The 21,550-nt window shown below is 41.7% G+C and overlaps 1 protein-coding gene across 2 annotated transcripts in view; it reads left to right on the forward strand.

Annotated features, from left to right (window-relative positions):
- The window catches only part of ANAPC1 (anaphase promoting complex subunit 1), a 48,532-nt gene that overhangs the window by 13,937 nt on the left and 13,045 nt on the right, over positions 1 to 21,550 (forward strand). For both annotated transcript variants that reach the window (XM_062571655.1, XM_062571656.1), the window contains exons 16-32: positions 51 to 238; positions 913 to 987; positions 1,944 to 2,209; positions 4,194 to 4,285; positions 5,210 to 5,358; positions 6,882 to 6,960; positions 7,074 to 7,110; positions 7,212 to 7,282; positions 7,432 to 7,610; positions 10,278 to 10,504; positions 16,174 to 16,292; positions 17,632 to 17,903; positions 19,269 to 19,503; positions 20,654 to 20,745; positions 20,916 to 21,050; positions 21,226 to 21,308; positions 21,455 to 21,533. In XM_062571655.1, coding sequence (XP_062427639.1) covers positions 51 to 238; positions 913 to 987; positions 1,944 to 2,209; positions 4,194 to 4,285; positions 5,210 to 5,358; positions 6,882 to 6,960; positions 7,074 to 7,110; positions 7,212 to 7,282; positions 7,432 to 7,610; positions 10,278 to 10,504; positions 16,174 to 16,292; positions 17,632 to 17,903; positions 19,269 to 19,503; positions 20,654 to 20,745; positions 20,916 to 21,050; positions 21,226 to 21,308; positions 21,455 to 21,533 — 2,378 coding nt within the window. The remainder of the gene's footprint in view (positions 1 to 50; positions 239 to 912; positions 988 to 1,943; positions 2,210 to 4,193; positions 4,286 to 5,209; positions 5,359 to 6,881; positions 6,961 to 7,073; positions 7,111 to 7,211; positions 7,283 to 7,431; positions 7,611 to 10,277; positions 10,505 to 16,173; positions 16,293 to 17,631; positions 17,904 to 19,268; positions 19,504 to 20,653; positions 20,746 to 20,915; positions 21,051 to 21,225; positions 21,309 to 21,454; positions 21,534 to 21,550) is intronic.

Here is a 21,550-nt window from a genome sequence, read left to right on the forward strand (position 1 = left end):
CTAGGAAGTAAAATGCAAAATATGCCTTTTTTTTTTTTCTTTTCTAACAGTGAAAAGATGTCTGCAAGGGCTCAAATCTGTCTTACCCAAGGAGATAGCTGTACAGATGCTTGTCAAGTGGTACAATGCTTATAATGCTCCAGGAGGACCAAGCTATCACTCAGAATGGAATTTATTTGTGACATGTCTCATGAATATGATGGGTTACAATACAGAGAGATTAGCTTGGACACGAAATGTAAGCAAGCTCGTGAGTTTGATTTTCTAGCTTATATTAATACCATTGACAATTCTTCAAGGCTCAAAATGTTTAGAGAAACATTGAAAGTCAGAAGTAGTGTATATTCTTTAAGTAACAAGATGTCACAGTCAATTCCATGTTTTTAAGTTTCAAGTATATGTTTTAAGCTGTGCTTATCATATGAGATATTTAAAATGTATTTACCACCAACTGTCTTGGCCTAATAAAAATGAGTTATGAAGACTTTATTCCATTTCATTACTGACAGTGTTACATTAAAGTTTTGATTCAACAAATCTATATTAAGCCTAATTTGATCGGAAGTACAAGTCACAGTTCAAGTTGCTGTTTTCCGAAAAGGGTTTTGCATGCAATTTTTGAATTACAACTTTTAAAGTTCTATTTTTGCAATTGTTTTACTGAATGTATTTGCAGTTTTCTGTGAGTTTCCTAGTAGTAAATATGTTTGCAATAGTTACAGGAAAAAAACAACATAGATATGTGGATAGCAATGAAAGCAATTAAAATATATCTCCGTTATTAACACTAACTCATCCATTTGAATTTAGATGTTGTGATTGTTGATTCAGTTATGCAACCATGGAAATTCCAGTATTGAATGATTTTTTTTTGTTTTTTTTTTTTGTTTTTTTTTTTTTTGTTTCTTGCAGCTTGACTTTGAGGGATCACTTTCACCAGTTATTGCTCCAAAGAAGGCTAGGCCATCAGAAACAGGGTCGGATGAAGTAAGAAATTGTTCTGTTTCACAAATAAGTGTTTGCTTTTGTTTAATAAAATAACCAAGCGAGAGGAAACGCCATTTGAGTGGCACATTTCCTCTGAGCTCATGTGACATTACAAGCCTTCGGAGGAAGAAAAGTTACATTGCCCTATGCAGTGGCTGGTATCAAGTTACCTTTCCTGTTAGGGCCATACTTTCAGAGAAGCAAGTCACACTCAGGAGTGAATCTAACCTGGATTACACAGCAACCCCAGGTAGTTTCTTGACAGTGTCAAATCTCCTAGGTGCTCTACCCCTTCGAAGTTGGCTCGCTCTCTTGGCCACTCAGCACCTCTAGTTTGTTAGGTGAAGTGATTCTTACAGAATTTAATGGAGTGTTCAAGACTGATTCACTGGCTTTTGCATAAATAAAATGTTTTTACTTAGACAGTAAACTGGATGAAGCTTAGAGTCATCCCAAGATAGTTTGCACAGGAGGCTTACAAGCTATGGGGTTCCAGTCATGCCATTAACTTTTTGTGAACGAACAGCTCAGTGAGCCCGTGGGGTTACAGTTCATTGTCTACGTGATGCATAGGTCAGGATCTAATGTCTGATGTACTATGGACTATGAAGGTACAGTAAAGGCAGAGTGCTGGATGATTTGTACAAATACTCAGTGAAGTCTCATGCACAGAATAGTGGTGCAAAGAAGGCCCTCTAAATCTGTTTGCATTTATCTTGTTCCTTTAAACCTAAGGTTTCATTGATTCTTTTAGGCTCTATAGCAAAAAAGGTAAACCACCTGAGTCTCTGCTCCGTAGCTTGTAGGGTTTGAGATACTCATACACATTTGCTACAGAACAATCATATTGATGTTAATTGTATGTAGAGAAAAACCTCCTCTCTAAAAATGCTTTGGAGTTATCTTACTGGCAGATTATCCTTATCGTGGAACCTCTTCCCCTTTGTTTGGTCTAGGACTGGGAATATCTCTTGAACTCTGATTACCATAGAAATTTTGAGTCTCATCCTGTAGCCAAGGCTTTGCGACTGGAACCTCTGGAAATTTCATCTCCAAAGGACGACTTTTCACAGAGCCTTAGCTTGGATTCCTCAACCCTCCTTTTCACCCACATTCCTGCTATTTTCTTTGTTCTTCATCTGATCTATGAGGAGCTTAAACTGAACTGTCTAATGGGAGAAGCAATTCGTTCACTTGTTGTTCTTCTGGTTCAGCTGGCCAGGTATGTCTAACATTCAAATCGCAGCACGTATGTATTGTACATTGTCTCTTGATGATGGAGGTGTGTTATTTTTATGGGGAATTTGTGGATTACCTGCAAAGTGGAACTGACTTTCCATATATTTGAAGAAAATTAATGAATATTCAAAAAAAAAAAAAATCTATAATTAGAGATGCCTGCTGTAGCAAACCCTTTATACAGTTTGTACCACTTTCTGTCATAGTGTGATTCACAAATATTAGTTCTTGGTAAGTGGCTCTTACCCCTGTCTGGCACAAAAAGACTACAGGAGAGTGCTCAACAAATTTTCTAGACTAGAGAGTGGAGAATCCTGCTGCAGGCAGAAACAGAATTAATGTAGACATTCTTGGCTTCCAGTCCTCTGGAAGCCATAGTCCATAGTCCTCTGCATTTAATGGTTTCACACACTTAATTTTTTTTGTTCTGTAACCCATGAGGGTTACAACATCTACAACCCATCATCTAGCTTCTGGTAAGATTTAGGTCATAATGAGAAACTGGGGTATTTTTGTACTGTTAGCAAACTGGAGAGAATGTGCTGGTACCAGTGGTAATGCTGGGCCCCAGTATAGCTTAGGGGCAACTTATTGCTGTTGGGGAATAATGGAATAATGAGACCCAGAACTCCTCGTTCTATTGCCAGGATTACTTTGGAAAGCTAAAGAGCCAGCTACAGAGCTTCTTTGGGAAGCATTGTGAGTTTGGGGTGAACATTAACAGAGGCCTCAGTTTTGCAATGAGGGAGTGGTAAAGCGATCTAGTACTTCAGTTCTGTCTAGACTTTTTGATTTCAACTCCTAGGAGTTGAATAAAATTGTAATCATGTGCTTCAGAAGCTACCTAAGTAGTATCTTGAATAATTGAGGAGTCTCTGAGAATCCATGGAATGGTACTCTTGTTACATTAGATTATCCTTCCTCTATTAATGGCTATTTTTATTCATATTTTACTTAAAAAAATTTAAGAAGGTTAAATATAGTTACTGTTTTTGAGAGAGGGAGGAAGAAATGAGGAGTTACATCTAGACTCAGAATTTTCTTAAGACTGTACCCTCAGTTTCAAAGTCAAATAAGCAATGTGATGAAGTTGATAGTTTATAGTGGCTGTTGTATTTCAACCTCTTGATGTGCTGTGCTATAATGCTTTGGGAAGTTAAAAAGGGTCTTGTGTTACATTAGAGACTGATGTATTTGAGCAGAACCTGCTTTGTCGCATCGCCTCTCTAGGCTGTGTGCGCTGCATTGTCTCAGCTCAGCTCATGAGAGCTCATGGGTTCTTGTGTCTTCCCATGTGCTGATGGCTGCATCTTCCTGTGTCTGTTCCACAACTGCCTTCAGATGTTGTTATATCTCTATATGTGAAGTACAGCTATAGATACACACGTAAATAAAAGACCCAGTATCATCTCCCCAAATGGTATTTTGTATTGCTACCAAAATATCCCTATGGCAACAGATTCTTCACCAGTAGCACCAGTGAATGCCTAGGATAGTTTTCTGAAGCGGCATCTAGTCTCTTATGCTGAAAGGGTTGCCCTGTTGTTTATTCTGTAATGCTGGTAAGAAAAAAGTCTACGATGAAGGATTGCATCATTCTTTAGAAGATGCCAGCTTCCTAGCCTTTTTGTATGTATGCATATCTTTCAGATAACTAAATTTATTACTGGCTTTAAAATTTTCCCCAGTAAAATTTTAGGAAAACTGTAGTGACAGGCCTTAGCACTGGTGGTGGTGATGTGGGACAAAGCAGACCAAGCTAATAACTGGAGAGAACTGCATTTAAGAAAAAAAACATACAGATTAGCTACTTAAAACTGTCCATGAGCACAGTCTGTCTTAGGTAAGCAAGTTGGACCTTCACATATCTAGTGTGTACACAAACATTAAATAAACATGAATCATATTGGAAGACAAAAAACCTGTTTGCATTTCTGTGACGTTTTCTGTTATCTCTTTCATTCTAGAGACTTAAAACTTGAGGCTTATATAGATTATTACTACAGAGACTATCCAGCCCTTGTGAAGACTTCTAGACAGACTTGTGTAATTGATCAAGGTGAGCTTAATTAAGGCTCTGTGGAGCCAATAAGTCACTGGTAGTGGTGTGCAAGTAATCTCTCTAAAACTGTTGGTTACTGTTGTCTTTAAAGCTGTTCAGGACTTAGTCCCCAAATGCAAAACCACGCTCACAGTGCTGAGGTTGCCTTGCTCCTTTGTTTTTAATAGCCTCTTACAAAGACTGGAGAGCTGTCAGAATTGCACAGTCATGGGTTCGTGCCTTCAGTCCAGTCTTATGGAACTCTTTACAGAACAAGGGCTTGGGAGGGAATGATGATTTCCCCCTTGGGCTGGCTGCGAAATGTCAGCAGAAAGCTCTGTAAAAGCCTGGGAATGAGCTGTGGCTCTCCTGTGGACAAGCATCTGTGGACAGCAGGCTCTCAGTTCATATTTGGTAAGAACTAAATTAGAGCTAGAAGCAAGCAGCTCCTGAAGTTAAAGGGCATATCTTGTTTGTGCATCTGTCTTACCAGCTGAAATTCACTAGTGGTATAAAACAGACAACTGCTTCTTCTGACCAAAAATATTCTGATGGGATTGGTCAGCCTTTCCAGACTGTTCTGTGGACAGGAAAGGCAAATAGATTACAGTTAGGCTGTCATCTCACTTAAATATTTTAATATTGTTATATTGCAGGGCTTTTCCGCTGACGTTTTGAGAAGTACTAATTATGCGTGTTTCTTTTGACTGTGGTCTGAGATACTTGTTCTTGAAAAGCAGATGTTTCATGCTTTTGTTATAGTCCATATGTAAACCTCTATCTAACAGGAGGGAAGAGAGATCTATAAAGTTTTGAAGAAACACTGTTTTGGGTTTTCTTTTTCTTTAGTTAAAGAAATACTGTTGGGCTTGCTTTGTGAATAGTGGAAAATTTCTGTGCGTTTGCTCTGAGCTCAGTGTCATTACTTTTCATATGATTAAGTCCAAACAGGTTTCATGCACCATCCCGCATTTTTTTCTACTGAGCCTCCAAGTATCTTTCAGTGGCTGAGTTCCTGTCTGAAGGGAGAAGGAGTGCAGCCTTATCCTTACTTACCGGGAATCTGTGAAAGGAGCAAACTGGTAGTACTGGTATGTAATTTGGCAAAGGGAATGCTTTGTCTTCTCTTGGCATAGCAGCACAGTGGTGCCAGTGCTGCCAGGGTTTGCCCCCTGTGTTTAATTTCCTGCGAGTGAAATGTCCTCAGAGCAAATTCAAGTAACAAAGCAATTAATCGTCTTTCACTGAGCAAGAGATGCATACTGAAGCAGATGAATAGCCTACTGGAGCAGTGTTGAGTCTGTGCTAAATAACTCTCCTGAGAGATATGACTGTGGCCGTACTATTTGGAAAACCTGAGCACACAGTCGGGGCATTGCTGCTCCATACTGAATAAACCTTGTCCATCTGCATGAAATTCTCTTGAGTCTCTGTAATACAGTGAATTGTGAGCTGTCAGCCTCTCTACAATGGGAATAATATGTGTTTAGCAGAGAAATCCCTGAGAGTCCCTTTCTTTATCACATCAATATTACTTCAAGGTGCAGATGGGTTTTAGCAGATGGGAGGAGATATTTGAGGTTGGGAAGAAGAGCTGGTGAGTGCAGAGTGAGTGGCCTACGCTTCACTGAAGTTTTTTTTGTGGTTTGCAGCAATGGCATGTGCAAAGTAATAATGTAACTTAGAGTTAACCGTATTTTGTGAGTGAGAATTTCCCAGCTTTTTTTCTTGAGCATGTACCAACGTAAGCATTTAGTTGCATGAGTAGTTATCAATGCTGATAGTATTTTCTGGCCAGCCTTGCTCCCTTGTTCACCAAGAATATATGGAGAAAACTTTTCAATGCAGGATTCAAAACAGAAATGTTGACTGACATGCCTGAAGAGGGAAAACAGGCCAGAGACTCTGCTGTGACCCAAGTGTTCAGAACTAGTTACAGAGTCACTGATTTGAGTGGCCAGGCCAGTCTGTCTTCTCCTTGAAAGTATGAGGAGTTGAAGCAGCAGCACTGAAATTCCTTCAAGTTAAAAGATTTTTTTTTTCTTGCTTTTTTTCCTTTTTCTTTTCTTGGCTTTTGGCCTGGCAGCTTGTTTAGCAGTACCAAAAGGTAAACATGGTGACAGATCACTGATTTCATTGCCTAGCTAGATGAAATGAACCCTGCTTTGAATGGGAAAAGCTTTCACTTGTAGCCTTCACAAAGTAGCTGACATTCAAGATGTAGAGGGACTGTGTGTGAAAAATTGTGTTGGTAGAAAATGTGTGTTTAACAAAAATTCAAAGAAATGTGAGAAATGTAGCAAAAATCACTGGGAATGCTTTCTGTTTGAGCATATTTATATATGTATATATACATATATATGTTTTTTTCCTTTGAAACAATCAGGGAAAACTTGTTTAATGGTTTCGGGATTTATTTTGACAAACTTAAATCTAAAGCAGAAGAGTTTCATTTACTTGCTTCAGTTATTTTTAATCTACACTTACTAATGATGTTTCCATAATAGACTTGTCCCACTGAAGTTACTAAAGATATCTTCTGTTGGTTTTGATAGGCAATATAATATTAGCTGCAGACTAAATAACTTAGTGTCATGGTTTCTTTCCTATTTAGAGTGTGGCTCTGTACATACTTGGTGATGAGAGAGCTGTATCTAATGAAGCCTCCCATTACTTATACAAAATTACAACAGGTAATGATGCTGTGATGCCCTTGTAGTATCTCACAGCGTCTTTTTTGTGTATGTGTTATATGCTTACTTTTTGGAGAAAATGGGACTAACATGACCTTATTTGTCTGTCTTAGGACAACGAAAACAGCAAATAGAGCAGGATGACAATAGGTATGTTTTTAATGCTGTTCAATTATAATTTTACTCTTTTTTGACACTCTGAGTTTGACTAGCTTTTATTGGCTTCTCCTTTATTCTCCATTATTTTACAGATGTAGTTTCAGACAGAGTGCATCTGTGTCTAGCCTGGCTGAAAAGTTAGTTATTTGGATGACTGATCTTGGTAAGAGCAGTTTTTCAATGTGCAAAATGGTTACAACCATAAATGTCTTGTGCTTGCATAATCTGAAATACGTTTTGCCTGGTTTTGATTAAGTTTTTTTTTTTTTTTTTTTTTTTTTGTTCCCCTCTACCTCCCTCACTAATTTTAAGGTTTCACCTTAAGGGATCTGGAGTCTCTCCCCTTTGGTGTAGCCCTTCCTATTAGAGATGCAATATATTATTGCCGAGAGCAGCCTGCCTCAGACTGGCCAGAAGCAGTTTGTCTTTTGATTGGGCGCCAGGATCTTTCCAAGCAAGCCTGTGAAGGGAACCTGCAAAAGGGTAAATCTGTGAGTATGGACGTACATGGATTTCATGATACTGGATACAGGACAGAGCTCTCCAGCTGTTCAGAACTGCACCAGCTGCAGATGTTCAGGGCTGTAGGTTACAGCATACAGAAGGTGCAGGATTTGAGAGAGAAGCATGTGGTCTATGCCCCTGTGAGGACTGCAGTATAAAAATCAGCATCTGACACAGGAAGAGTAATGGTGCATAACTTTGGAGACTATTGATATAAAATAGATTTTAAACTTCATTTAAGTATGGTCCTCAAAAACTTTGCCTGTGGGGTAATGCTTCTGTAAGTCCTCTTCTCTAAAATAGCTGCATTTTTGGGAGGTGTTAGAGATTTTGGTGCTCCATTCAGAGACACTGCTATCAAAACAGGCAATGGCACAGTGAAGGGAAGTGGATGTTTGTCAGTCTGATACCTTTGTGAGTTGGCAGAGCTGGAATCTCTTCTCTGGAAGAGCTAGTATATTTTCTGAGGTACCCTGTCTTCATATTTCTCTTCTTTCTCGAAAAAGCTTTAATTCTTTGTATCCTGAAGTAGAGAGAGGAAAAAAGCACTTTTTTTTTTTTTTTTTGTTTTCCCTTAAACATTCTCTTCTAATAGTGAGTGTGTGGCAACTTGCCTTAGGTAGGTGGTTTTGTCAAGGACTGTGTGGTGAGCCAAAACTCTACTTGAAAGTTGGCTATAGTGGCATGTATAAAAGTCTCCGCTCCTGTTGTGTGAATTGTCTGCAGTCTTTTCAGAATTCACAAAGAGGAAACTTGCATTCTCAAGTACCTTTTGGTCGAGGCCCTTTTAAATCACTTTCAAAGCTAAGACAGAATTTAAATTTTTTTAACAAAACTTTGACTGACTACATATCAGAAAAAATGTGGGTTTTTTTAGAAATAATTTGGAGGAAAAGTAAACAAATTACTTGTTCAAATCTCATTTGCCACCATTCATTAAAAATCCATTTCATTTTTCAGCTGGTGAACTTTCTGCCCTCATGTAACTATGCTAAATCTAAAATGATGATAAATCAGATTTCATCGCTTACTTTATAACAATGCTTCAAAAGTGTGTTACCTTAAAAGGATAAAGTAATCTTCAAATGCCAAATTGTTTGTCTTTTCTCAGTGGGGCAGGGTGGAGTTTCCTGTTTCAAAACGGACGCTGGCTATGTGGGTGGTGCAGTTATGTATTGAGATTTAGGGCATATTTATCAGAAAAAAATGGTTTTATTCATCAGCTGGTAATTTACTTGCATTCCTCATGTTATGTGTTACCAGTGAGGCTTAGGAAGATCCTGTTTTAGGTCTAGTCTGTGTTTCTCTCTGTCAACTTGCTGAAGTTCTGAGGAGTAAAACAGGAAAAATAACCAGTTTAGAGATTTTGTTGTAATTTTTCTTCCTAGATTAATTATATCAATATTTGTCTCCATGACAGATAGAGAAGAAAGAAGAACATGCTAGCCCACCTTAAGGTAGACGTCCAAATCATTTGGTCAGGCCATAAGGAAATACTACATTTGGCAGGAAAGCTTATCTCTGTAGAGCTACTTAACAAATTAAATGAATTTGTGCTTCATATTGAGTGACAGACTAGTTTGGAGAAAGTATAGTGTAAGCAAATTGTGGGCATACTCTGCATCCTGACCAATACCATCTTTGTCATTCTTGTTATTGGTCCTTTCCCTCACTAGTTTGATGCAAATAAACAGGGGGGACAGAGACCTAAACCAGGTTTTTGTAATTCATCCAAAGATGGAGAGGGCATTTCCACTATGCTTCCAATCACTTTGAAAGCTTCAGTATTCTCTGGTCATGAAGAAGTTGGCATGTGAGTTCAAAAAATGTTCCAGTACCACAGTGGAACCCAAGTTGGTTGATGACGACGACAAACATTTGGATTTCACTTCTCTGTGGGTTAACTGTTTATTTTAATAGGTAATCTATTTTTTTTCAGAGGTTGTTGGAAAAAATTCAGATCCAAATTAAAGTCCTGATTCAGGAAAATATGCATGATCAGGCTAATAAACATGTGCCTGGATGGAGAGGCATTGAGTATGCAGAACAGCAGTCCCAATTGGGATGAGAGTCTGTAGGTATCTAATCTGAAACCCAGGTTGTCCACAGCAGACTGTTTCTTCAGGGATTAAACCTCTGTTCAAATACTTGTTGGAATACTGGTATAGATTTCTGTTTTACTGCTGAAATTGGAGAAAGAATACAAGTGTTTCCTTAGCAGTTGTAGATAATTGTGCAGGCAAGAAAGGAAAATCATTTCATTCTGCAGCTCTGGAACAACAACTAGTTTAGGAAGAAAGAACAAGATTTCTGAAATCACTTCTTCAAGCTTCTGCTCTTCAGTCCTTGCCCAAGAACCTTTGCTTTATCTTTGAGGTGTCATCTCCTTCTGTCTTGATAGTTATTTATTCTATTCAGCTGTAGTTGATTACAGTGTTAAGAAATCTTAGAGGCTTTATAATGAACGGGTGAATAATGTCACTTGTGATGGCAAGAATCTCATTCCATATGATTTGCAGACTGATTTCAGTGCAGGTAACTGCTGAGTGTACTCCAGTTATGGTGCTAGTATTTGCTGCCTTTCTGATGCTTGCTATTTTGTGTTGTGTCTGTACTTCTGGAAATTATACCTTTTCTTTTTCTTTCTCTTTCAGTCTGTGGGCCAAGTGCTGTCCTCTGATATTCCTTCAGGATCTGAATCAGAAGAGGATGAGGATGGCATGAATGATATGAATGAAGAAGTGATGTCACTAATATGGAGTGAGGATTTGAGAGTACAGGAAGTACGAAGACTCCTGCAAAGTGCCCGTCCTGTACGTGTCAATGTAGTGCAGATGCCAGAAGCTAGTGACCATGAATACATAGAAGAAAAAGAAAACCGGTAAAGAATTCTCTCCATTTCTGGCAGTTTTTCATAAGTATTACATTAAGATGAAAAAAACGAATATTTTTAGTGTCTTAAAGTTAAATGTGGCTACTAAACAATGTGATATATTCTAGTCCTGGAATGAACATTAAAGTAGACAGGCCTGAGTGTAAACACTCATAGAGGAGGGTTGGATTTTAGAGTGAAAGTCTTTAAGGTTCAGTGGACTTAAACCGTTCTGTATTGAGTTGAAATGCTCTCAGGATTCAAGCTGCATATGGGAAAGATTGTTGGTTTGAACTCCAAACAGCACATTGATCTCAACTGCAATGTGAAAGCAGGTTGCAGCATTCTTCTCCCTCTAAAAAGCAGGATAAAAGCAGGTTTGGGAGCTACTCAGGAGAAACACACTGTAGAGAGAGCATCATAGTCATAACATGGGGTTAAATGGGGCATATTTGTCTGGTAAAGGTTAATCTGTGTGATACAGACTCTACACACTATAAGCACTCTCCCTCCCCAGTCTAGGTAATGTGTAAGTTGATCCTGATTCCTTCCCTCAAGCCTTAGTCTGAATAATGTCATGCATCACAAACATTCATGCCTTCCTTCCACCCTCTGATTGCACCCAAAACCATGGCTCACTTCAGCCTCTTTAGCTGCCATGTTCTGGTGCTATACCGTCTGCTGCCCTACACCCCTGTCTTTCCCCAGACATGCAGGTTTTTGCAGAGCTAGAGCTGCAAAGCCTCAAGCAGCTGTTTGGGCTACTTGTGTTAAAGACTATCCCTTTCTTTGTTGGTGGAAGTGTTCCTGTGGAGGTGCTGGTGGATTTAAGGGTGGGTATGTAATGAAGCAGTGGAATTTCGCCCCCCCATTTGCTTCCTCATGTATTGCTTTAACTAGGTTTACTTCTACTGATACCTAGTTCTTCGTAGAAAAAGGTACAGGGAAATGCTGTTCATAAAAGATACCACATAGTATTGGTAAGCTAAGATGTCCAACAGAGTTCACTGAATCTTGGCTTGCTGCTATGCTGTCCATCTAATCATCTTTATGTATTGAAAATATATATATTATAAATATACACACACATGCATATACATATTACATATATTTAATAGTCAACTATTCCTAAGGGTATTGCTGAATTAGATGAAAACCAGTGGTCGCAAGCCACAGAATTGCTACACAGTTTAGTAAGCTTGGCACAGGCTGTTCACATTAGCTTGGACATATGCATCTTATTCACTGAGCTTTTTAATGAGGGGGGTGGTTTAAAAGTGTATTCTCACTGAAAACTAAATCTTCAGAAGATCATTAGCATGCAAAGCACTATGAAAGTTGGAAGCTGAAGGAATGCAGTAAGTTATCTGACCTAACAAGCTGAGTCATCTAACAAGTCTAGAAAGTGTTTCCAGAGTAAATTGTAGAGAATTATGGTCAGCCTTCACAGAAGGGACCTCTGGAGATCATCTAGTCCAACCTCCCTGCTCAAGCAGGGTCACCTAGAGCACGTTAGACAGGGTTGCATCCAGGCGGGCCCTGAAGATCTCCAGAGAAGACTCCACAACCTCTCTGGGCAACCTGTTCCAGTGCTCTGTCACTCTCACAGGGAAGAAATTCCCCCTCACATTCAGGCGGAACTGCCTGTGCTTCAATTTCTGACCATTGCCTCTTGTCCTGTCACATGGGGCAACCGAAAAGAGTTTGTCCCTGTCCCCTTGACACCCTCCCTTCAGGTGCTTGTACACATTGATAAGATCCCCCCTCAGTCTTTTCCCCAGGCTGAAGAGGCCCAGCTCTCGCAGCCGTTCCTCATAGGGCAGATGCTCCAGCCCTCTGATCATCTTCGTAGCCTTACGCTGGCCTCTCTGCAGTAGCTTCACGTCTCCCTTGTACTGGGGAGCCCAGAACTGGACACAGTACTCGAGATGAGGCCTCCCCAGGGCTGAGCAGAGGGGCAGGATCACCTCCCTCCACCTGCTGGCAACACTCTTCCTAATGCACCCCAGGAGACCAGTGGCCTTCTTGGCCACAAGGGCACATTGCTGGCTCATGGTCAACTTGTCGTCCACCAGCACTCCCAGGTCCTTCTCTGCAGAGCTGCTCTCTAGCAGGTCAGCCCCTAGCTGACCAGGATTGGCTTTCTTCCAGTCCTCAGGCACCTCTCCAGTTCTCCAGGACCTTTCAAAGATGATGGAGAGTGGCCTGGCAACACCATCTGCCAGCTCCCTCAGTACCTATGTGTGCATCCCACCTGGGCCCATGGATCTGTGGATGTCTAGCCTGCCCAGAAGCTCTCCAATCCTACCCTCCTCAACCAAAGGGAAGTCTTCCCTTCTCCAGACTTTCTCCCTCACGTCCAGGCTGCAGGATTCACGAGGGCTGCCCTTAGCAGTGAAGACTGAAGCAAAGAAGGCATTCAGTAATTCAGCCTCCTCTGTATCCCTTGTCACCAGGGCCCCTGCCCCATTCAGTAGCGGGCCCACATTCCCCCAGTCCTCCTCTCGCTGCTGATGTATTTGAAGAAGCCCTTCCCATTGTCCTTGACATCCCTTGCCAGACTCAAGTCCAGCTGGGCCTTAGCCTTCCTCGCAGCATCTCTGCATACTCTGACTGCGTTCCTGTAATCCTCCCAAGTAGCCCGTCCCCTCTTCCACATTCTATGGACTTTTTTCTTCTGTCTGAATTTGGCCAGGAGCTCCTTGCTCACCCACGCAGGTCTCCTGCCCCTTTTGCTGCACTTCTTACTCAGAGGGATGCACTGCTCTTGAGCTTGGAGGAAGCGATGTTTGAATAGTAGCCAGTTCTCCTGGAGCCCCCCTTCCTTCTAGGGCCTTAACCCATGGGATTCCTCCAAGTAGGTCTCCGAAGAGACCAAAGTCCGCTCTCCTGAAGTCCAAGGTTGCAATCCTGCTGTTGCCTTAGTTCTTTCATGCCGGATCCTGAACTCCACCATCTCGCAGTCACTGCAGCCAAGGCTGCCCCCAACCTTCACATCACTAACCAGTCCCTCTTTGTTGGGAGGAGCAAGGTCCAGCAGGACACCCTTCCTTGTAGGCTCTTCCACCATTTGCGACAAGAAGTTATCATCAATGTGTTGCAGGAGCCTCCCTGGACTGTTTGTGCCTTGCTGCGTAGTCCCTCCGGCAGGCGTCAGGGTGATTGAAGTCTCCCATGAGAACCAGGGCTTGTGATCATGAGGCTACCTCCAGCTGCCTACAGAAGGCCTCATCAACTTTCTCTTCCTGGTCAGGTGGTCTGTAGCAGGCACCCACAACAGTGCCCCTGTGCCGGCCTGCCCTTTGATCTTTACCCATAAGCTCTTGACTGCCTCTTCCTCCTCCACCCCTAGGCAGAGCTCGGTGCATTCCAGTTGCTCTCTCACATAAAGAGCAGTTCCACCACCTCGCCTTCCTGACCTGTCTTTCCTAAAAAGCACATAACCATCCATGGCAGCATTCCAGTCACATGAGCTATCCTACCATGTCTCTGTGATTGCAATGAGATCATGGCCCTGTGACCACACACGGATCTCCAGCTCATCCTGTTTGTTCCCCATGCTGTGTGCATTGGTGTACAGGCATTTCAGAGAGGTGGTCATGCCTGCAGGTTTCCCAGGAAGGGTATACAGTGGTCCCCCATAGCCATGTCCCAAACACACATTCCCAGCTCCATGTACCTGTTGGAGGCCTCCCAACCCAACTTGTGTTTTGTTGTCTACTCTGTCTCTATGACACCCCCCGCCACCTAGTTTAAAGCCCTCTTTACTAGGCTGGCCAACCTGTCTGCAAAGGCAAATGTGCCCTGCTTGGTGAGGTGAATCCCATCTCTCCCCACTACTTGTTGGTCTTCAAACCATGTTCCACGGTCATAGAATCTAAAACCCTGTTGCCAACACTAGTGGTGTAGCCAGTTGTTGATCTGGGAAATCTTCCTACTCCTCCTCCCATGCCTCCCCCTAATTGGCAGGACCGATGAGAAGACCGCCTGGGCTCCCAGCCCCTTGACCACCATGCCCAAGGCCTTGAAGTCTTCTTTGAATGTTTCCAGTTTGTTCTCTGTATCGTTAGCACCCACATGAAAGAGCAGCAAAGGGTGGTAGTCTGAGGAGCGGACAAGCTTTGGTAGCGTTTCAGACATGTCTCATATCCTTGCCTCTGGCAGGCAGCAAACCTCTCTAGAGGAGGGGTCAGGTCGGCAGATAGGCACCTCTGTCCTCCTCAGCACGGAATCACCCACTACAACCACTCGTCGCCTCTTCCGAGTGGTCACGCAAGGCACAGGGTCAGACAGCTCAGTTGCTTCCCTTGAGGCCAGGTCCGGGTTCTCCTCATCCTGGAGTGTGCTAAACGTGTTCTTCAACTGCAACTCCAGATCTACAGGAGGACTAGGGGCCTTTCTTCTTTTAGTCTGAGAAGCAACTAGCTTATGGCCTTCTTCGACAGTGCTGTGCTGTACTATTTCGCTCTTCACAGAGTCCTCCAGCAACTCCCCTGCTGCAGGGGATTGGGACTCTGGGAGCAGTAAGGTCTCTGAGAAAACCCTGTCTATCTCCTGCTCACAAAAATTTTCTCGCATGTTTTGCAGCCTACTGACTTCGTCCCACAACTCTTCGACTTGACGACACAAATCCTCAACAACAGCACACCTCTTGCAGGAGGGCGGACCATCAGTCCAGGCCTTCTGGAGAGGCTCTAAGCACTCCTTGCAGCCTGAGACCTGTAGGGCAGCATCTGCTACAAGAGGCTCTGTCTGGGTTAAACTTCCGACACAGCTGATGTAGCAGTTCCCACAGCCACTGGCAAATGCTTTACGGCGAGTTACAACCGTGTTAGCAAAAGTGGGCGCTTCTAGCACGGGAAGAAGAAAGATATCCTCTTGTACCTAACTACACTCCTCCTGCACAAACTGCTGCATCTGTTCGCTGCACTCCAGGCCTGGCTCTTAAATAGACCTCTTCCTACTACCGACTCACAGGGTACTTGATCCACGCTAAACAAGGGCTACCTGTGTCAAAAGCCCCAGCTCCCTCTATTCAGGGGGCAACGGAGACTGCTCTTTAGCAGTAGCTATACCCAGCTACAGTGGGTGATAAGTGCTGGGGCTTCTTCCAGGAGAGCTTAAGGCTTCCTGCAGTTGCCCTTGCCCAGCTCCCCTTACCTGTTAGCAGAGTCACTCTGTAGTCCCCTCGTCCCACAAGGGTCAGCAGACCACAATGTCCAACATGGGCCCCAGAAGTTCAAGGCAGAGTTGAGACAATGCTACGCAAACTGCTGGCTCTGTTCGCTGCAATTCTGTACACAGGTTATTACTAGATGTGATCACTAGTCATAGCAAGATTGCATATGGCAGTCAACTTTGTTTTGCTTTCTACTTTCATCTTTGTCTCTGATACGGCTGCTAAATTGTCCATAGCGTATTTAACAACCCCCAGCTTTAAGAAAAATATAGAGGAAAGTTTCAACATGTTGTCAGCATATCTTTGAGGTTAACCTTTTAAACACTGAAGATTTTGCTTTACAAGTTTAGCCTACTAAAAAAGTGAAGATGATATGCTGTCTTATAGTCAGAAAAACAACTCGCTAGTGCCTGTTCTGTAGGTTCATTCTGTATCATGTATTTGGAATATTTGTTTGTATTAAGCAATTGGCTTAGTTTTGATTTAATCTCCACAACAGGTTGTTGCAGCTTTGCCAGCGAACCATGGCACTACCTGTCGGACGAGGAATGTTTACTTTGTTCTCATATCATCCTGTTCCAACAGAACAGTTGCCTATCCCAAAACTGAATCTAACAGGTATGTTGGTCAGCATTTTCTTCAGGGTTTGGTTTGTTGAAGTTGCAATAATTGTCTGCTGGAATACATCTGCTTTCCTGGATAAATGCCCTTCTCAAGAACATAGGAACATGCCCTGCAAATTGTGTTGACTTTAACATAAATAACCCAATTAAAGAATGCACTTTGTCTTCCCTGCAAGTTAATTGCATCTCCAAATGCATATCTACAGCTAAACTGTATCTTTCGCAGGCAGTGACTTCTTGCTGTGTTGGAGCCTGTGCAGTCACCGCACAAGATCCTGCCACTTGAATTCACTGCAACGACAGATTAAATAAATTGCAGCAGAAAGCTATTGACCTATTGGACTAGCTAGAAAGGAAAGGGGGAGTTTGGCCAGTGGCTTTCACAGGTATTTCCTGACAGCAGAGGAATGATGAGGTTTTAGGGAAACGCAGTTCTGCTCTAGGCTCTGAAGGCAGAACACATCCTAGAGATCAGATTCTTTTGCTGCCTATTTTCTCCCAAGTGTGACTCCTTTCCCCTTATTCTTTCTAGGTGCTCCCATTCCCTTCTTGCTTACTTGGCTCTACTCCTTTCCCCTCACACAGTCTAAACTTGTGGTCCTCTGACTTCTGGCCCATTGTCCCATCTGATAGCTGCCAACAACTGAGAACAAGCAGGAGTGATGCTACCCTGATACATTCTTTCAGCCGCCAGTGTCTGGGCTATTTTTGCATTTAACAGAATATGGAGTTTCTTTCAGCAGTTACCCCGTTGCTTTTTGAAGCTATCTAAACTTTTTATCTTCTATGTCTTTTTGTAAAGATTTGCAACTTATGTAGTATTCTGTAGCTTAAGTGTGCTTTATATGACAAAGTAGCTCCTTTTATTGTTTTGAATTTGGCACCTGCTAGTTTCTTGTCCTCAGATGCATAAGGGCAATGTTATTATCTACCGCTGGCATCTTATGTTAGCTATGCTTTGAGATGAGTGAAAAAAGTTGCCCGAGGACATGCAGAATTAGGTCAGTATTAGGACCATATTGGACTTGGATACTCCAAAATCCGAATTGCTGTTTTATCTAGTATACTGTGCTTCTGTCATCTGACATGTCTGAAGATACCCTTGACTGTCTTCAGAACAGAAGTGTTACCTAGCACACTGTCAGTGTTTGTTCACTGACAGTATCCTACTGGAGCTGAGAGCTGTTTCTGAAGTTCTTTGGATTAGCACTTTTTAATATTGTTCCTCTGGGATTTCAATGAAACAAGAAGACAGCACTGCTAAACAGAGTTATTCTTTGCTGTTCTCTCTTTTAGTTTGTCTTAGTTGTTTTTAATGATTCTATCTTGGGCAGGCCGTGCTCCTCCTAGGAACACTACTGTTGACCTTAACAGTGGGAACATTGATGTACCTCCAAACATGGCTTGTTGGGCTAGCTTTCACAACGGTGTGGCTGCTGGACTGAAGATAGCACCTGCCTCACAGATAGATTCTGCGTGGATTGTCTATAACAAGCCAAAAATTGCTGAACTAGCAAATGAATATGCAGGCTTCCTCATGGCTCTGGGTCTCAATGGACATCTCACAAAACTTGCCACGCTCAATATACATGACTACTTAACAAAGGTGAGGCCTTCTTTCATATGCAATGGAGAGAAATATCTATAGAACTTCAATTCTTTAAACATAAAAAAAAAATCAAATTGTTGTCCCAAAACTGGGTTCTGTTACCCGGTGTGCAAGCATCCAATAGACGCATGGGGTCGAGATATTTGTTTATTTCATTTCTGCGCAGAGATGGGTGCTAGGTGGTAGATCCTCGAAGCTAGCACACTTCATTCTTCATTTTTATACACTTTTCAGGGAGTACTCTATACAAATTTTTCTGTTGGTTACAATTTCATTACATCAGGTATTCTCTCCACACTTGCACTTTAATGTTCCTGTTAATTAGCGTAGAAAGTGGAGAAGAGGTGGTAACATTATTATCATGTCATTTCCCTCTCATTATTCATTTAAGGGTGTGTTGTACAATATGTTGTTAAACCTTAATGAACCTAAGGTTACTTCTGGGTTGTTCTGTTTTTTTTTTCTTGCCTACCTCTCACATTCTTCAAGGTGCTGTGGTTTCATCAAAGTTATTCGGCTGGAGCTGGCTATCCTTTGCAGTACTGTTTTTCTCTCTCCATAGTCCTTAAATCTTGTTAACTATTTGCAGGGTTTTTCTCACAGCATCGCTCCAACAAAGTTACTTTGAAACACTGAATTGGAAGTTTCCTGATACAGAAGACTCACAATTACTTCATTAATGTTAGTGTATGACTTATTTCTGTTGAAGAGTTTTTTCTAGCAGTTTTGTCACTAGATCTTTCTGCACTGTGTTGATGCACACCTCATTGTGGTAGGTGAATTACTTCTGCTCATTCTGTATCAAAAAGTTCATGTTGTTAATCTTTCTGCGGTACAGAGTGAGAGCTAGGCTCAAGATTTTATGTAGTTTGCATTAAAAAACTGAAAATCTTATGTGTTCTTGAAATCCCACCTTAAGTTGTAAGAAGTTGTAAATGTGTGATTTCTTTCAAGCTTATACACCAGTGAACATCAGGCTTGGTGTGAGAGAAGCATTGAAAATGAACTGCTAGGGAGATGAGGACCTTTTAAAAGCAAAAACTTCAGGTTTTGTTTCTATTTTTTAAAAAACTTAACTTATTTTTTGGAAACTAAAACTCCCCATTATAACCATGCTTAGCATTTCATTGTGTAAGAATTTCCATTTGGGTTGAAGTCTGCCCCTACAACAAGAGCATAAATTTGGAAAATAACCTTTACACCTGCAACAGCGATAGTTCATTTTCCTTAAGAGATGGATTCATAAAGCTTAACTGCTGTGTATATTTGAAAATGTAAGACTTAAATTTCAGCTGGGATGAGCATTTTTCCCGCTCTGAACTTCCCTACCTTATTTCATCATGCATATGTTTCCTGCCTCAGGGCCATGAAATGACAAGTATTGGACTGTTGCTTGGTGTTTCTGCTGCCAAGCTGGGCACAATGGATATGGCTATTACCCGGCTCCTGAGCATTCACATACCTGCCCTCCTGCCACCAACTTCAACGGAGCTGGATGTCCCGCACAATGTGCAGGTGGCTGCTGTGATAGGAATAGGCCTCGTTTATCAAGGCACTGCTCACAGGCACACGGCTGAGGTCCTGCTGGCTGAAATAGGTAAGTGCTAACACAGGAAAAATTGGGTGTGGACTAGGGGGGAGAGAGGCAACACGTGCATGTTTTACACGGTGCATCTGTGACCTGAAAATTGTAATGAATCTTTTCTGTTATACCTCTGCCACTGCAATAGTCACCTCTCATTTGCCAAACCCTATCCTCTGCTGTTCAAAGGAATAGATGTTACTGTGAACTCTGTTCTGTATCACAGAAAGTGCTCACTGAATTAGTAGAAATGTAATAACAGCACTAGGGCTGGACCTACGTACTTTATCCATGTGGAAATTTTGTCCAAGTAGAACTAGTCTAGGGTGGCCAGCTGTGTGCTAAATGGTCTGTAGTAACATGTTTCTCCTGACTTGCATGCTATGTATACGGAAATCCTGACTCTCTACAGCACCTGAGCAGATCTGTTGCTTAATGTATGCTTGCTGGAGCTGGCACTTCTCAGACATGTTGTTGTTCATATCTATCCACAAAGGAGTTGTCCCTTCAGAAACTAGAGACTGAGGCACCCGATGGAAAAAAGCTTATGTCTTGCAAGGACAGTCTGTTTGACTCACTAGGATGGTGGAAGTGGAGCCATCATTTCCTCAAGTCTCTTGTTTCAAATTGTGTAGTTTAAGGCCTTCCAAACAGCTCTCGCTGATAAGTGGTTTTGATCATCTGAACTCTCTGTGTAGTTGTTCTGATGTTATTTCTGACAGTTAAGTTTTAATTCATGTTTATATGTAACTCTTCAGTTAAAAGAGGCTACAGTTTATTAAACTGAGAATGGGATAACTTTTAAGGATGAAGTTATATCTATTTTGTTTCTAGTATTTCAATATACGCAGTCTTTTTTGACTATAGTTTCTGAACTCTGCAGCCAACATTTGATAGGTGTAAATACGTTCAAAATATATGTAATTGTAGCATGGCATTTTTGCTGGATTTATAAACTCTAACCATACCACTTGGCAATATTTACTACTTCTGGAGGACTTTATCGTTTGATGGAATAACAATTATGGGAGAGAGAACTTTCCTGATTTTGTTGAAGTGCCAGATTTTTTTTCCTTCATTTCATTAGAAATGTAATGATTGATTAAACTATGTTTATTTAGCTGGAATTTTAGAAGATGAATCTCACTGTTTTGTTTCTCTCAAGGACGTCCCCCTGGACCAGAAATGGAGTACTGCACCGACAGAGAATCCTATTCGCTTGCATCTGGGCTAGCCTTAGGCATGGTTTGCCTGGGGGTAAGAGCCTCTCTTCATTTAAGCTGCAACTAGTAGAAGAATCATTATAGGTTGGGACAGAGGTGCTGAGAACTGTTTCGTTCTTGAATCCCAACTGCTTTTGGCCAAATGCACTTTTTTTCTTGCATGAAGAGGCACTTTTCTTATTTCTTCTCCTCTTCATTCCTTAGCATGGCAGTAATTTGATAGGCATGTCAGACCTCAACGTTCCTGAGCAGCTCTACCAGTACATGGTTGGAGGTCACCGGCGGTTTCAAGCAGGAATGCACAGAGAGAAACACAAGTCTCCCAGTTACCAGATTAAGGTACATATTATAATCTGTTCATCATTCTTGCTTGCTTATGCTGAAAATACTGGTGGCTTAGACTACAGTGTGTCTGTTTCTCAGTGCGCCATGGGAGTTTTGAATGCTTATACACATCAGTACAGGCTGTTGCCTTCCTAGTTGCCTAATCTGAAAGTGTGTTGTATTTTCACAGGAAGGAGACACCATAAATGTGGATGTTACTTGTCCAGGTGCCACCCTTGCGCTTGCAATGATCTATCTAAAGACTAATAACAGGTATTAACCTTGGAATTACTTGGATTTTTTGTAATAATTTGTGGGCATTTAAACTGCCATAATGTTGGCCATGCTTTGTGCAGCTCAGGCAATTTTGTGCATCCAGGTACAATCTCTAAACTCTGTTCCTTTACTATGCTCTGCAGATCCATTGCTGATTGGCTTCAAGCACCAGATACAATGTATTTATTGGACTTTGTAAAACCAGAGTTCCTTTTATTGAGAGTAAGATTTTCTTTTGT

Source organism: Rhea pennata, chromosome 3 (genome assembly GCF_028389875.1).
Source record: "Rhea pennata isolate bPtePen1 chromosome 3, bPtePen1.pri, whole genome shotgun sequence".
NCBI lineage: Eukaryota > Metazoa > Chordata > Aves > Rheiformes > Rheidae > Rhea > Rhea pennata.